The sequence below is a fragment of the Myxocyprinus asiaticus genome, chromosome 11, assembly GCF_019703515.2.
Source record: "Myxocyprinus asiaticus isolate MX2 ecotype Aquarium Trade chromosome 11, UBuf_Myxa_2, whole genome shotgun sequence".
NCBI classification, from domain to species: domain Eukaryota; kingdom Metazoa; phylum Chordata; class Actinopteri; order Cypriniformes; family Catostomidae; genus Myxocyprinus; species Myxocyprinus asiaticus.
Window position 1 is genome coordinate 41,353,377 of NC_059354.1, and position 18,049 is coordinate 41,371,425.

The 18,049-nt window shown below is 37.0% G+C and overlaps 1 protein-coding gene across 1 annotated transcript in view; it reads left to right on the plus strand.

The window, feature by feature from the left end:
• The window catches only part of LOC127448522 (von Willebrand factor C domain-containing protein 2-like), a 47,321-nt gene extending 35,645 nt beyond the window's left edge, over positions 1 to 11,676 (plus strand). The window contains exon 4 of the mRNA XM_051711140.1: positions 11,191 to 11,676. Within this exon, the coding sequence (XP_051567100.1) occupies positions 11,191 to 11,339 (149 nt within the window). The 3' untranslated portion in view covers positions 11,340 to 11,676. The remainder of the gene's footprint in view (positions 1 to 11,190) is intronic.
• Positions 11,677 to 18,049: the final 6,373 nt, after the last annotated feature.

The window sequence follows — 18,049 nt, forward strand, 5'->3', positions numbered from 1 at the left end:
CTGGATTAGTCTGATTCTTAAAAAGGACAAAGATCCAAGCGAGTGTAAGAGTTTCAGTCCAATTTCCCTGATCCAGCTAGACGTCAAAATACTGTCAAAAATTTTGGCTAATCGATTGATTAAAGTTATGACTTCTCTTATACATATAGATCAGGTGGGGTATATTCGGGGCTGTAGCTCTTCTGATAACATTAGGCATTTCATCAATATCATGTGGTCAGTGGCGAATGATCAGACTCCGGACGCTACCATCTCACTTGGCGCTGAAAAGGCATTTGGTATGGTAGAATGGGATTATCTTTTTAAGATTTTGGAAATGCATGGGTTCGGGAATACTTTAATTGGATGGATTAAGTTACTTTATAGACACCCGGTAGTGGCGGTACAAACAAATTGATTAATTTCAGATTATTTTACTCTGGATAAATTCTCTTTCCCCATTAGTGTTCTGTCTTGCCCTGGAACCATTAGCAGCTGTGATAAGATAGGAGGATAATTTTCCAGGGGTGGTGGTGGGAGGTATGGCACATAAGCTTTTGCTTTATGCAGATGATATTTTATTATTCGTCTCTGACCCTTCTAGATCTATGCCTTGCCTCTACAGAATTATTAATTCCTTTTCTAAGTTCTCAGGATACAGAGTCAATTGGTATAAATCTGAAGCTTTGGCTCTGACAGCATACTGCCCAGTAACGGCTTTCCAGCTGGGCGCCTTACAGTGGCCCAAACAGGGCATTAAGTATTTGGGCATTTTATTCCCAGCAAATTTGTGTGATTTAGTTAGAGTTAATTCTGACCCCTTAATAAAAAGGTTTTCGAGTGATGTGTGCAGGTGGGCTTCATTACATTTATCTATAATTGGGAAGGTTAATGTTATTCAAATGAATTGTATCCCAAAATTCAACTACCTACTACAGTCTCTCCCCATTGAAGTTCCCCTCTTTTATTTTAAACAATTTGATAGTATAGCTAAATCCTTTATTTGGAATGATAAATGTCCTCGGATGCATTTTAACAAGTTACACAGGCCAATTGACAAAGGTTGGTTAGGTCTCCCCAAGATTTTGTTTTAATATTATGCTTTTGGTCTCAGACATTTGGCGCATTGGTCACTTCCACCTGAGAGAGCTCCTCCCTGGCTCTTTATTGAAGAGGACGTCTTTGCCCCTATCTTGCCATTGCCATTTCTACCAAGCTGCCTGGAGAAGTAAAGACACATCCTGTTATCTCACACATGCCTTTAGTGTGGACAAACGTTTCTCGTGTGTTCAATTCGGACATTTATCTGAATGTTTTCGCAAGTATTTGGTTAACCCCTAAATTGTGCATTAACAAGTCCCCTTTCTGCTGGACAGAATTGATTGAGAAGGGTGTTACTATGCTGGGTGACCTGTATGAAAATAGAGCATTGAGATAATTTGAAACTATTATACAGTGGTTTGGGATTTCCAGATCTCAATTCTTCAGGTACTTACATCTACTCTGTACCACCTTTGGGTGTAGTACACAGACCCCTAAAGCGGCAGACACTCTTGAGATGGTGCTTGCTGCTTTTAGAAAAGGTCATGAAGCTTCAGCGTACTATTCCTGGCTAATTCAGTGTCTAGGGGACAGGGTTTTAACATCTCTTAAAAGTTATGGGAGAGAGACTTGAATTTAGTACTGGAAGATGGAGAATGGGGTAGGATTTTTAAAAATGTCAAGTCTATGTCTAGGGGTGCAAGGGTGCGCCTCATTCAATTTAAGATTCTGCATCATTTTTATTGGACTTCCTTTAGATTGAATAGGCTTGGCCTTAAAGACACACCTACATGCTGGCAATGCCAGTTGGAGGATGGGGACATGTTGGAGGATGGGATGACCCATGTTTTTTGGTCCTTTATTAAGATTCAAGAGTTTTGGTCGGGGGTTCAGAGTTTTATCTGTGAGGTCTTGAGCACTCAGATTTTTTTCTGCCCCAGACTGTGTATTTTGGGTGACGGGGCGGGTATTAATATAATAAATAAACATATAAAAAACTGGGTCCTTACCTGTGTGATGATCGGCAGGCAGGTGATACTTAGGGAATGGAAGTCGCCGGGTGCACCCTCATTTCATGAGTGGTGCACCGAGTTGGGCAGAGTGGTGGCTTTTGAGGAGTTGTCACATAGACGGCTGGGCAGTTTGGGTGCTTATGGCAGGAAGTAGGTCACTTATTTGGCCTTCCTGGAGGGTTGACGGGGGAGCAGTGGAGAGGGACAATTGGGTTGGAATTTATGTAATTAATTTATATGTGGAATCCTTTTTCGTTTTTGGTTGGTTAATTTTTTAATGTCTTTTTATGTCATCGAGTATTTTCTTTGAACTGTCTGTTTATATGTGTGTCTGTTGTTATTTAATGTCTGACCACTTGGATGTATGTTGGGTGATGGGAGGGGGGAGGGCATATATTGATAAAAGTTGATTCCATGTTTTCATGTGTTGTTTGTGTTAATTGAAGTTTGGAATCAATGCAAATTGTTAATGACAAAAAAATGGATTACTACTTTATTTTAAGAATGTGAAATGTCAGGGGCCTGGGTAGCTCAGCAAGTAAAGACGCTGATTGCCACACCTGGAGTTGCAAGTTTGAATCCAGGGTGTAATGAGTGACTCCAGTCAGGCTTCCTAAGCAACCAGTTGGCCCAGTTGCCAGGGTGGGTAGAGTCATGTTGGGTTAACCTCCTCATGGTCGCCATAATGTGGTTCTCACTCTTGGTGGGATGTGTGGTGAGTTGTGCGTGGATGCCACGGAGAATAGCGTGAAGCCTCCACACACGCTAGGTCTCCATGGTAATGCGCTCAACAAGCCACGTTATAAGATGTGCGTATTGAGAGTCTCAGACATGGAGGCAGCTGAGATTCGTCCTCCGCCACCCAAATTGAGTCACTACACCACCATGAGGACTTAGAGTGCATTGGGAATTGGGCATTCCAAATTGGGGAGAAAAGGGAAAAAAAAAAAAAAAAAGAATGTGAAATGTCAGAATAATAGTAGAGAGAATTATTTATTTCAGATTTTCTTTCATCACATTCCCAGTGGGTCAGAAGTTTATATACAATTTGTTAGTATTTGGTAGCATTGCCTTTAAATTGTCTAACTTAGGTCAAATGTTTAGGGTAGCCTTCCACAAGCTTCTCACAATACGTTGCTGGAATTTTGGAGTCAGGTTTGTAGGACTCTTTTCTCGCACATGCTTTTTCAGTTCTGCCCACAAATTTTCTATCAGATTGAGGTCAGGGCTTTGCGATGGCCACTCCAATACCTTGACTTTGTTGTCCTTAAGCCATTTTGCAACAACTTTGGAGGTATGCTTGGGGTCATTGTCCATTTGGAAGACCCATTTGCGACCGAGCTTTAACATTCTGGCTGATGTCGTGAGATGTTGCTTCAAAATATCTATATAATTTTCCTTCCTCATGATGCCACCTATTTTGTGAAGTGCACCAGTCCCTCCTGCAGCAAAGCACCCCCACAACATGATGCTGCCAGCCCCATGCTTCACGGTTGGGATGGTGTTCTTCAGCTTGCAAGCCTCACTCTTTTTCCTCCAAACATAACGATGGTCATTATGGCCAAACAGTTCAATTTCTGTTTCATAAGACCAGAGGGCATTTCTCCAAAAAGTAAGATCTTTGTCCTCATGTGCACTTGCAAACTGTAGTCTGGCTTTTTTATGGCAGTTTTGGAGCAGTGGCTTCTTCCGTGCTAAGCAGCCTTTCAGGTTTTGTCGATAAATGACTTGTTTTTACTGTAGATATAGATACTTGTCTACCTGTTTTCTTCAGAATCTTCACAAGGTCCTTTGCTGTTGTTCTGAGATTGATTTCCACTTTTCGCATCAAACAACGTTCATCTCTAGGAAACAGAATGTGTCTCCTTCCTGAGCGGTATGATGGCTGCGTGGTTCCATGGTGTGTGGGGGTTTGTACAGATGAACGTGGAACCTTCATGCATTTGGAAATTGCTCCCAAGGATGAACCAGTCTTGTGGAGGTCCACAATTTTTTTTCTGAGGTCTTGGCTGATTTCTTTTGATTTTCCCATGATGTCAAGCAAACAGGCACTGAGTTTGAAGGTAGGCCTTAAAATACATCCACAGGTACACCTCCAATTCAGTACACCTCCTATCAGAAGCTAATTGGCTAATTGTCTAAAGGCTTGACATCATTTTCTGGAATTTTCCAAGTTGCTTAAAGGCACAGTTAACTTAGTATATGTAAACTTCTGACCCCCTGAAATTGTGATATAGTCAATTAAAATTGAAACAATCTGTCTTTAAACAATTGTTGGAAACATTACTCATGTCATGCACAACCTTCCCTCAGCGAATAAAGACGCTGGCTACCACCCCTGGAGTTGTAAGTTCGAATCCAGGGCATGCTGAGTGACTCCAGCCAGGTCTCCTAAGCAACCAAATTGGTGCAGTTGCTAGGGAGGGTAGAGTCACATGGGGTAACCTCCTCATGGTCACTATAATTTGGTTCTTGCTCTCGGTGGGGCGCGTGGTGAGTTGTGCATGGATGCCGCGGAGAATAGTGTGAAGCCTCCACACACGCTATGTCTCCGTGGTTACACGCTCAACAAGCCACGTGATAAGATGCGCAGATTGACAGTCTCAGACACGGAAGCAACTGAGATTCGTCCTCCGCCACCCGGTTTGTGGCGAGTAGCTATGCCACCACGAGGACTTAGAGCACATTGGAAATTGGACATTCCAAATTGGGGAGAAAAGGGGAGAAAATCAAAACAAACAAACAAAAATTAGTTTTAATTATTTCAACCTAAGTGTATGTTAACTTCTGACTTCAACTGTAGTTGTCACCTTTACCAATGGCTTACTTATATCTAAATAAAACTGAAAAAAAAAAGGAAGTATTTAAATTTGGGCTTTAAATTGATTAGAAATTGTTAACTAATTAATTGTAAATTTTTTCTGTGATTAATCACGATTAAATTACGGTATATGATACATTATAACAAGCATTTTAAAAAATCATCATGAATATATTTACTTTATACTTTGTCTTAAAGAACTTGCAATATATATATTTTTTGGCGGATAGAGTTAATTAGACAGATTTTTACAGGTATTAATATTTTATACAATAAATGTATACATGCCATAAAATCAGTGGACATGTTGTAATTACAATTTGGGCAAAATCTTCTGGTGTTTTCCAGTGGACTTTTTTAAATAAAAGTATCAAATGGGCATATTCAATTCATATAAAATTGTATTGGCAAGAGAAACTTCAGTGTACATCGAAAATGTATTATTAGACACAACACATACAGACATAAAACACACTGAATGCTGAAGTTTAATCTGCTGAAGTTTAAAATTTCAAGACTTTTATTTTCTCTGGCTGCCTGTGATGACTGTGAAGGACGTGGCTGTTCAGCAAGCTTCTGCCAGGTATGCTTGTAGAGACTGAATGGCCACGTCCTTCACAGTCTCTGGTCACTCTCGGATGGTTTTGCTTTTGAAGCGGGATCAGATGAAAGTCAGTGAGGGTTTTCGTGTGACATTCTCAGTACAGTAAATCCGCTCCCATGTTTATTATGAACGAGACATACGTCACGCACAGAAAATGTATATATCCCAGTGTTAGTGACAGAAAGTGGGGAAGAACATTGGTGAAGTTTTGCCCATTGTACAAAAGTGCCTGGGTTTGTTCCTGGCAGGAAGTAGAAGGCCAAACCCTGCCCTATCCTAATTATAGCCTGTAAAGCTGAGTGGCCTGCCAGGATCAACTCGGGACACCTTTCTACTATCGTGTGAAGTATTTTGCGTAAATTGCGTAACATTTTAAATGCTTTAAACTAAAATTACTAATTGCAGAAATTAATACGTAAAATTTCCCAGCCCTAATTTAAATACCAAAACAATTACACATTTCACCTTTTTTTTTTTTTTTTTTTTTTATTAAAATGTTTTATTGATTCCATCCACAAAACAGATAAACACAACATAAAATACGGAATCAGTTATATAAATTAAACCCCTCCCCCCAAACACCCACCACCCCCCCCCCCCGACACAAACACACACTACAGTTGTCACTTACAATTATAACATAAAAAAAAAACCTAAAAAATATACCTTCAAAAAACAAGAGTGCACATACACATCAAACTAAAATTTTTACATTTTAAATAAAAAATCTCTCTCCACTGCCCCTCCCCAAGAACCCTCCAAAAAAGCTAAATATCCACCCCACTTCCTATTAAACAAATCCCATTTTCCCAACCTTCCATAAATCACCTCCTCAAATGCTGCCACTCCATCCATCTCCCCGCACACCACTCCCAAAACGAAGGCGCCCCAGCCGTCTTCCACCCCCTAAGAATGATTCGCCTGGCAACCATAACTCCGGCCAGGACCCAACCTTTCAAGTGGCTATCCCCAAAATGAATGACCGCCCCAACACCCAAAATGCAGAGTATGGGAAAAATGAAAATTGTGTGTCCAAAAAGTCACACATAAATCTCTGTATCTTCAACCAAAATTCTTGTATCTTAACACATCCCCAAAAAACATGGGTTGTGTCCCCATCTTCTGATTGGCATCACCAGCAGGTGGTTGTATCTTTAAGACCAAGTCTATACAATCTAGAGGGTGTCCAATATACATTTTTTAGAATCCTAGCCCACACTCCCTCCTCCAATACCAAGTTATATCTCTTTCCCATAATCTCTTAAGAGAAGTTGAAGCTCCGTCCCCAGACTCTGAATTACACATTTCACCTTTAATTAAACTTGCTGGAACGTAGTACTTTTGATAAAAGGAACTGGCACATGAAAATCTTTTTTTCAGGTATTATTTTTGAATTCTGATTTTGAATTCCTAATGATTATTTTGATAAAATAATCACTTGGCTTGCTTCTTGAAGCAACCTTTTAAATCCCATGTTAATGAGAAGTTTGTCCAGCAATACTAAGCTCAGTTTGTACATTGTTGGAAAGACAGTTGGCCATGTTTCTACAGTATGTGGGTGGGCCAATCGTGGGAAACCATCTCTCCGTGGCTTCAGTGGTTACCATATTTATTGGATGCTTGTGGGTTGCAGGCTAACCTTATGGCAGTGATGTGGGCCTCCACTGCTACAGAGTAACTTCAGCAAGTGTTCAATGTTCAGCAAGTAGAAAGAAGTGTATGGGTGACCTTATTGGAATAATTTACCCCAAAATTACTATTTTGTCATCAATTACTCAACATTGTGTCATTCCAGCCCTATATTATTTTTATTTTTATTTTTTTAATACCAAAGGAGATCTAATGCTGCATGTCCTAACTTCTGTTTTGCACTCTTGCCAACAGTTCTTAATTTTTACTATAGAAATCAAATATTCAAGTGCATGTACTGTAAGACCCTTTCAGGTCTCTAAGGAGCATGCAACATTTTCTTGGCAGTAAAGCAATTTGTGCACTGCTAACCCAACTGCCCTGTTGCAAGTCTATTAACATGTCTGTGATGTGGTTAAAAGGTAATCTAGTTGTTTCCCCCCACAGTTAAATGGAGGTCATGATGCTTGAACTCATTTTGCAATATGCGGCCCCACTGACTTTCACTGACACAGAGTGAGAAACATATTTCAAACAATACTGCCACATCAAATCAGTAGGCTTTTCAAGGACTCGCTTGTCCTCAAACAGCCTTACATTTTTGCTGAAACATTAATTCTATATGATTTTTTAAGTGCTGAATGTATGGTGAATATACTTCTTTACAGCTGATATTTTACTGATTTAGATCTCATCATCAAATAAATCATAAATAATGCTACCACACATTAAAAATGATGGGGATGGATTACCTGTACTCAAGTCAACATCAAAAACTGACCCTTTTTATTTTCTGTAAATATCAAATGTTTGTCTTCATAGTCTTCAATCAAAATATAATAACTTGCTCTTAGCTTTGTGATCATATGCTCGGGTATAGCTAAACAGTGAAATTAACTTTCAGCAGATATGCACATTTAAAATGTACAGTCATTCTCTTCTGGGAAAAAAGAGCAAAATTATTAATTACTCAGCCTGAACTATATAGATTTTTGTCCAATCAAATGCTCTCTAGAATGAGAATGTCCCTCCCCCAATACTACCTGCAATCAACTAGCAAGTAGCAAATCATTGTTCATGGCTGTGAACCAATATATATATATATATATATATATATATATATATATATATATATATATATATTGACTATTTAAAAAGAGGGAATGAACCCTTCGATATGTCCCACCCACACTTGCTGCGAGAAAATGGCGAGCCTCGATGAAGTGCCGTTGTTTCCATTGGTCTGTTGCAATGAGGGAAGCAGCACAGGACATTTTTTAGGTTACGCTGTTTTCAGCAATGTCCTTACGTGTTGCCACTCAAAAAGGGAGAATTTAATCCTTGCTTCGGCATGACTCGCTTGAAACAACATGGACTGAGACAAATTTGTGTACTTGAAGAGAAGAAACTTTGAGAGGGTGGTAGTGAGCGCTTAATGTTTAAGGAGCCCATGACATAGCTCCTTAAATTGCCGTGACTATATAGGGCTTCAGACCTCGTGATCCACATACTATACGTGTCTCCCATAGCATCAGCTTGACGCAGCATTGAAGTGAATTACGATTAAATTCACTTGGCCTTTGTTGAAATCTTGTAACATAAAAATGGCATTGTTGATGGCATTTATCTCTATATTTGCAAATAATAAAAATAGTTGCCCAGGGTATAATGTCTGAGAGATCAGAAGCAATAAGGATAAACGCTGAGTATCTTGTATCTTTTGTTTTGCACAGTCTTATCCTGGGTTGTCTCTGAGAAGAAGATCTGTTTCCACCCACAAAAAGAATTCTGACAGAAAAAAAATTCTCTTTACTGTGCTGTGATCACTACATTGCAGGTATTCTGTTAAACCCCTTTAATAGAGCAAATCCACAATAATCTTATTAAGCAAGCTTTTACTATTATCTCTAAAGAACTCTGCGTGCCCAATGGGTTCTAGATTCAAGTTCATGATTCAAGTGCAATAAGCATTTGCCTCACTTTGTCTTTGTCTTGATGTCTAATACGTTCAGAAGAAATGTATCTGCTGTATGAATATATCTTATAAAATAAGAATAATACATATGAATTGTTTTGTATGAAATTCATATGAAAGTATGAAAGTTCTGGCATAAACACCTGTATAATATACTGTATAACTACTGATATAAAACTAAACATCGCACTGGACTGTACTAGACTAGAGTAAATTGTGTGGATAAGCAGATATGAAATGTAAGATACATTTTTGACATTATCCAAAAGGGAATTTCATTTCAGAGTTTGAACATGTTATTGCATTATGATATAAGATTACAAAGCCACATTTTTTTTTTTTTATTTGCAATAACATATAACAGTGTACAATAAGACCAGGAATATGTTTCAGGAAAGGGTCAAATTTGATTTCATGTGATTTAAATGGGTTTTGACTCAAAAGCACAATTTTGAGAGAGGAGGTAATTTCCCATCTTTTTCCTGCACTCAAATCTGCCCCCTTTTTGTTACTAAACACAAAGACTTAACAACCACCATAATTTCTTAACCCTCACCCTGCAAGTCTCTTTTAATAAGATACAGTTTTGTACAATATTGTAAAAATTATCTTTCAACACTTAATAGTTAGAGCTGATCTATTTAAAATGCTTATTTCGGTTTTCAAAAATCCCTTGACAATACCTTTGATATAATGTCAGTTGCTTTCAAGGCACAAATAAAACACCACCAGAATCATTCAGACAAATGTGGCTGTCCTCCTCAGCTTTCAGTTTTATGGTGGAAAAGGCATTACTGTCCCATAAACTCATCACAGGAATGTTATGGCCACTATCACGACTATCCATCATTCCTACACATCGAGTCTGCCTATTCCACAGTTGATTTTTTATAATTCAGAATTTATTACTGCTAATTTATATGTGTAAATATGGACTTAAATGCATAGATGCTGTATTTGCTGAGCAATTAAACCAACTGCTTGGGGTTTAATCCACAGCAGGCCACTAATGTGTGCTCATTGGGGGATGGTCCTGTTGAAGCACGCTTTATAGTACTGAACATAAATGAATATAAACTGTTCTCATAGATGAGACCATGAGTAGAGCCTTGGAACTAAAAAACTCTGTGGGGGTAGTCACATTGCCACTTTTTTTTTTAAACAGTGCTGTTGATTTAATTTAAGACTGATAAAAATATTGGTGTTATAAAAAAAATATTGCATGGCCTCTAGAGTCATTCATTCTGATCTGTCAGTTATGGTATTCTGCAATCAAATATTTAGGTACAGTATAATGACCACTAAACTGTAAATTGACCGTGACCAGTGGCTTATTGCTTTTGCATAATGGCAGCAATAGAAATATGACACTAATTTTCAATAAATAGTTAATTTTTTAATAGTAAATAATAAACAGGTCTTTCATCCAGTAATATAGTTCACTAAGCTAAGGCCACATCCACAACAATCTGTTTTTGTTAAAAACGTCATCGTTTTCCAAAGCATGCGGTAGAGTGTTATCGAAACTCTCCATTTTCGGTGGAGGAAAATATCCGTTTTATAATTCACAATAACCAACACACTGAACATTGTCCATTGCATTTTGTCTTTAGAGATAATAAGCTAGTTCTAACCTAAACAACGTTATTCAGTTAATTCTGTAGCCTTACTTGGGACCAGATTGCTGCACATTTGAAGACTTGATGTTCACTGGTAAAGCAAAAATTTGTTTAAACAACTGTGTGTTTGAACGTCAGAGAGGTTATCTGCTAGGCTCTTACCTCACACTAGAATGGAACAGAACTGAGTGTGCTCAGATCACACATAGTGCCAGCCAGGCTGTTCACCAGCCTCTGCAGCCTGTTGTGCATTAGAATGCAAAGCGTCCCAGCAAGAGGACAGAGAGATTTAGAGGAAGAAAAAGAGAGGGAGAAAGAGCAGCAAAAGAGCTTTAGTGTTATAAAAACAAGCCCATCGGTGCATGCCTGTGAAAAACATCCATATGTCTGTTCCGCTTTCAAACACCCTTGAGTTTTGAATCACTCCAGCATCTCCTCCAAAAGACACTCACGAGAGCTCTCTCTCATCTCTTCTTTCCTTAAACCTCCTCGTTTCTCCCATGTGATAGGTCCAAATTGCTTTGCTGGAACGACGATCATCCCAGCTGGCATCGAAGTGAAGGTGGACGACTGCACCATCTGTCGGTGCCACAGCGGGGACTGGTGGAAGCCTGCACAGTGCTTGCGGCGGGAGTGCCTGAATGGCCAGACATCATAGAAGCCCCTCCAGAGCTGTAGGGAGGGACACCGATTAGATGTGTGGCACGACTGTCAGAACACAGGGGGCGGCCCACTTTATGGCAGCACTAGACTGATTGGCAGGAGCACAATTCCTTTGGCAAACTAAGACGGCTGGACAAGCTGAGATACATGGACTCTAATACACAGTGTACACATACACACACACACATAAAAGTCCTTGGCAGAATCATAGCAAGTATTTCTCACCAAGGACACATTTGTTTTCTCTTGTGATGAGTTCATACTAGGGTGAATCTCCAAAAAACAAGTCTAGGTTGGATTTTACCCCAAAATCATAAGAAAATAAATAAGTAATTATATTTTGTTTAATGAAAATGAAGTCTATTTTTAGGACTATTGCGATTTTGAGCATTGTGATATTATTTTTACAACAATTAAGCGCATTGTTTTTTGTCATTACCATTATTTTAAATGCTAATTCTCATTACTGTAAAACAAAACAAAATATAAGTAAAAATATAAATAAATGCAGTACAAATACCATGATATATAAATAAATGTACAATTTAAATTATATATACATATATATATATTGTATATACATACACACACATACACACACACACATTCTGTATAGATGTTTTTTTGTTTTTTGTTTTTTTTGCATTACAGAAATTGAATTCTTATTATTATTTTATTTTTTGCATTATAGTAATGAGAATGTGTGCTTCATTGTAATGAAAATATTGCCACACTGTAAAAATCTGAATGGTCTTTAAATAGGCTTCACTTTCTTTAAACTAAATATAATTTCTTATTTGTTTTTAATTTGGGGGCGGAAAATAAAATTTCTTATTTGTTTTTAATTTTGGGGTGTAAAATGACCAAGTCATGATCTTGACAGGTTTTGTGAGATTCACCCACTAATTTTATTTTTTGCTTTTGCTGCTTAAACACTGTGTTTGTATATTTCACAAGGTCATAAATGCTCTATGAGTAATTAAAACTAAAAATAACATCTCAGTCATACCATACTGTAGTCACGCAGTTTGAACATTTTAGTCTAAATTTATGGTAATGATATAATAAAGCATAGCACACATTACAGCATTAAAACCATAAAACCACACCTCCACTAATCCTGCACAAGCCTCTATGTTCCCTCATTTGCTGAGTATGAGTTACATTTAGTGGTAGTTTAGTGGTAGTATTACTAGGGGTATAAGCTTGTTCATTAGGCATCCTGATTAATGACAAGTTTGATTGTAATTGTTTAATTAGTAGAACAAGAGGAAATAAGATAGACCTTCACCCCATAATTGAAAAATGGCTCAGGAGTAGAGATGGGAATCATAAGGGATTTTACTATTCTATTCTGGTTCTAATTCCACATAACAATTACAGTTCTTTAACAATTCCAATAATGATTCTTTTACCACTGAGGAAGCCTTCATCCCCAACCCCAATAACTGGTCCTAACTATGTACTAATCAGAAACACTGAACAAGAGAATTAAAATATGTTTACAAAAATAGTGGTCTATTTCAACTCGACAGACATTGTCAAGAAAACTCTGATTCAAATCAATAACTGATGATTCATTAGTCTATTTCAAAGATACATCAAAAAGAATAGCCTCATAAGAGTCATTTGTTAGTGGACAGGACAACTGACTATTATTTTGGTGTCTTTCTCTCTCATCATATTTAATTACGACTGCAAGTTCAAAACTCAATTTCTTTTCCCAACACTGAATAGGCACTGCAGTAAACACTGCACACCGAGTATTTTAGTACAATGCTCCATCCACATTGGCAGAAGAATGAAGATGTTTGGGATCCATTACCAGAACCGAACATCATGAAAACCATTTGGTTTCAGTATATATATATTTTAAATTGAATCGATTCTTGATTCCCAAACCTACTCAGGTGAAACACTGCTGAAAAGCTAAAATTATCCTGTTTTCATTCTGGAAATGATTCCCATGCATGATCCATATGGGAAAACGTTTAGGATGGATGCAGCAGTATAGGTGGGAAACAGTGTGCAGTCTATAGTGATTGATAATATCCAGGTGAGAGGTTAGAAGGAACTTTGAAAATGGTAATGTTAAAATTGCACAACCTATAAATCTCATCAATACTGTAGTTTTCTCATCTGTTTGCAATGCCCTTGTTTTTTCTCTCCCAAGCCCTAACAAACAAGCTTTCCTAAAGGCTAGCAGCTTGAACTTGTTATCTAAGCAATTTGCCAGCCCAAAGCAGCCCAATTTAATTTCCCTTAATCAGGCAATATGCAGTGATAAATTATCCGCCTCTGCCCTCTGTAGTAATGCCCGCCATACACGTTGCCCAGCATGCACTGGGCTGAAACAAAGGAAGGAATCTGCATACAGTCTGGCACTTCAAAGCAACAGTTAGAAACACTTCTTTTGATCTTCAATGCATCATAACCTCAGCTCACTGCAAATTTGCATTCAGCTTAGAGGGAAGATGTTGATCAACTGCACTTTGAAAGCACTAAAACCAATAAGAATGTCTAAACAGACTCTGAGTTGCTTTCAGCCCACATTTGTTGAAGATTTGTTTTATTATTACACTGCACAGCGACCAATTACAGCATGGCACGTTTGTAACAGTCATCATTCAGGTTTAGTGAATGCATTGCTTATACTGTAGATCTCCTTAAGGAGCCTCTTTAATACCAGCACCCACTGCTCTGATTTTTCTTTTTTTATTATTTTTACGATGAATACCATTCATTAATTCAATGGTAACTTCAACAAGCACCTGCGATTTATCATATTTTTTTTTATTTATTTATTTTTTTCCTCTCAGAGAATTAATTCCCTTTAAACTTTTGGACTCCGTTTCATAGCATTGATGGATGAGCTACTTAACAACAGATTTGTGGATTTGGTAATGAGATGAAAATTAATGCAATAGTGTGACCCACGAAGGTGCTTGAATCTGAATTTGTGGTTCTCAACCGGTTCTGATTAAGGACCCATATTTTACACTGGACATAATGTGGCGGCCAAACACTATCAAAATGTGCTTGTCATACACAAGTTAACAAAAATGCTCTTACAATAAATAATTGATATTTGCAATAATTATTGCATAATTGCAATTGAATCCATATTTAATGTAGTCTGTTGAGTACCTTATATTATAGCATATTAAATTCATGGTTTTATGGATGAGGGCATGTCATACAACCTGTCGACGAGTGCGTTGACATGCTCAGCAATACACTGATACTATCAAAAGCTCACTCATTCAAAAAATCCGACAAAGCAAGAAAACCATATTTACATGACATTTGAAATTATAAGTGTTTTCTCCACTTTTGATGTCAAAAAAGGTGTTTACATGCAACAGTATCGAGGTTATTGGCAAAAGTCTAGGAGTGCTTTTCTTTTTTGTTTAACCATTTATGACCTTACCCCGATTATTATTATTATTATAACTTTATTAATTGCCCCGCGGGGATTAACAAAGTTCTAATAATAATAATAATAATTAAAGAACACAGTTTAAGTCATTTACATGTTTTTAAAGCATTTTTAAGGCGTATGAAGCATAAAACGCACTTCATGTTGGTAAGGCTGTCAAATTAAAATTTGAAATTCGAACAGTCGTTGAATTTAAGATAAAAATGCACATTCGAATGCTAAAATATGCATCTGAATTTTGAATGTGGGCTAAAACATAAGTAGCACAATGAATAAAACAGAACACAGGGGTATCGAGATGCATTTTAAAGGTTGAATTTCCTTTTCAATTGACATAGCATCTAAAACAATCGCAGCACACACGCAGTGCAATAGTCAAAAACGTCCATAGCATGCTTACATAAAAATGATAAAAAAGGAGAACAGCCACTTAGGTGGACATCTTTGGCCATTATGACTTGCTCTCTTATCAGTGTCTTGCTGTATAAGCATTAGTTACATACATACAACTGTATTCAGTGAAAAAGACTATAGCTTTGTCCCAAATGGAGCACTATACACTATGCACTTACAATATACAATATGCACTTAGCCATCCAGCCATCTGAATTTTCAAAATGTAGTAATTTGTTCCAAATGGAATACTTTTATTTTTTTTTTAATACACATAAGCACTCGCTGTTTTTCAGCTGACAGAAGTGTCATTTGAAACGCACGTGATGCGTTGCCGCTAGCTTTAGTTAGCCAAACTTAACAGATATATCTCAAATATACGTTTTCACACAGCATGGGGTGATGGTAAAGCATTCAACTCACATTTGTGAGGTGCTGTCTTCACAGAAGTTTTTGGTTGTTGCCACACTTCTTTTTGTTGCATTTTCAGCTTAAACATAATATTCACACTACTTACACTACAAAATGGCATAGAATAGTGCAAAAGTGTGCGATATGGTACTGCCAGTATTTTGAATCCTGAGTCCGTGGAAGTACTATGTCTCTGGTATAGGCTAATGTAAAACACTAATGTAACAGAACCGTTACTGAAGTGTTTCTTTTCTCTCTTATTTAATTAAGATTTTTGAATATGAACTTGTTAAATCTTTTAACTTTATAATTTTACTTTTAAACGTTACTTTGTTAACAGCCAGATATGTTATTCGCAATCAACAATACCTATAACACGCTGCTGTTTGGTTTTCATTAATTCGCTGCACCCTTATGTTGACTTAGTAGACAATGTCGATTTAAAAATCAAATGTCTCTTAGCTTTTTTCCCCTACCTGAAATAATGTTATTAGAATTCAAATATAATTTGAATATAACTCGAATTTGGTCATATTTAATTGAAAATTAAAATTTTAGTTTCTCAGCCTTGTTGACAGCACTACATGTTGGCTTGTTTGGCTAGATTCTACCAAGTGATATGAATTTGCAGCAAAATAACGTACACTTCAAAAAAACAAAAAACAAATGTGTTACATTAAAAGGCAACACTTTACAATGAGGTTCCATTTGTTAACATTAGTTAACAAGAACTAACAATGAACAATACTTATTAAGCATTTATTAATCTTAGTTAATTAAAACATATACTAATACTTTTTAAAATAAAAAGTTGTATTAGTTAACATTTGTTAATGCACTATGAACTAACATTGAACAATTGTATTTTTATTAGCTAACATTAACGAAGATCAGTAAACGCTGTAGAAAATATATTGTTAATTGTTTGTTCATGATACCTAATGGATTAACTAATGATAACGAATGGGACCTTAATGTAAAGTGTTACCCATTAAAAACAAACTGGCAGCTGTGATTGCCAAAAATTAGCCATAAAAAATACAGTGACCATGTTTCAGTTATTGCAGGATGTCATTATGGTGCCTGTATATTTTTCAGTTCACTACTGCATACATAGCCTATCATTAAATTATATAATGATAATATTCCAGCCAACTAGGACTACAAAAATCCGCTTTGCACTTTTAAATGTACTGTTGACAACCATAGTAACACAGGTGGTAAGACAAAAGACCACATTTTTATTTAAATATCATCAAGAGTGGCCCTTCCAGGAGCATTGGTCAAAAAACATATTAACAGTGCACATTGTCAATCACACAATCACAAAAAAAGTAATAATTTTTTTTTCTGTAGCATTTTTACATGATTTTTCCATTAAAATTACAAGCATTTTTACAGTGATAGGGTTTGATTGTATGTACAGCCTATGATGTCAACAACAAATGACATGGGAAGTGTTTTTTATAAGTCTATTTATTCATCATAACTGCATACAAATACTGTATATGGCCAATTGAATTGTACTATTTGCATTTAGGATTGTTTTTCACTGCTATCCGCAACCCTAGCAAAAAAAAAAAAAAAAACTCCAGTCCAATTTAGGGTCTTGATCTACCAGTTAAGAACAACTGCTAAATTATCAGTTTCCATGGATTTACTATTTATAGGTATGTGTTTAAGTAAAATTAACATTTTTGTTGTATTCTATAAAGTACTGACAACCATTTTGTGAATTTGGGGAAAATGTTGTCAGTACTTTATAGAATAAAACTAAAATGTTCATTTTACTCTAACACATACATATACAGGTGCATCTCAAATTTGAATGTCGTGGAAAAGTTCATTTATTTCAGTAATTCAACTCAAATTGTGAAACTCGTGTATTAAATAAATTCAATGCACACAGACTGAAGTAGTTTAAGTCTCTGGTTCTTTTAATTGTGATGATTTTGGCTCACATTTAACAAAAACCCACCAATTCACTATCTCAAAAAATTAGAATACATCATAAGACCAATAAAAAAAACATTTTTAGTGAATTGTTGGCCTTCTGGAAAGTATGTTCATTTACTGTATATGTACTCAATACTTGGTAGGGGCTCCTTTTGCTTTAATTACTGCCTCAATTTGGCGTGGCATGGAGGTGATCAGTTTGTGGCACTGCTGAGGTGGTATGGAAGCCCAGGTTTCTTTGACAGTGGCCTTCAGCTCATCTGCATTTTTTGGTCTCTTGTTTCTCATTTTCCTCTTGACAATACCCCATAGATTCTCTATGGGGTTCAGGTCTGGTGAGTTTGCTGGCCAGTCAAGCACACCAACACCATGGTCATTTAACCAACTTTTGGTGCTTTTGGCAGTTTCCTGCTGGAAAATGAAATCAGCATCTTTAAAAAGCTGGTCAGCAGAAGGAAGCATGAAGTGCTCCAAAATGTCTTGGTAAACGGGTGCAGTGACTTTGG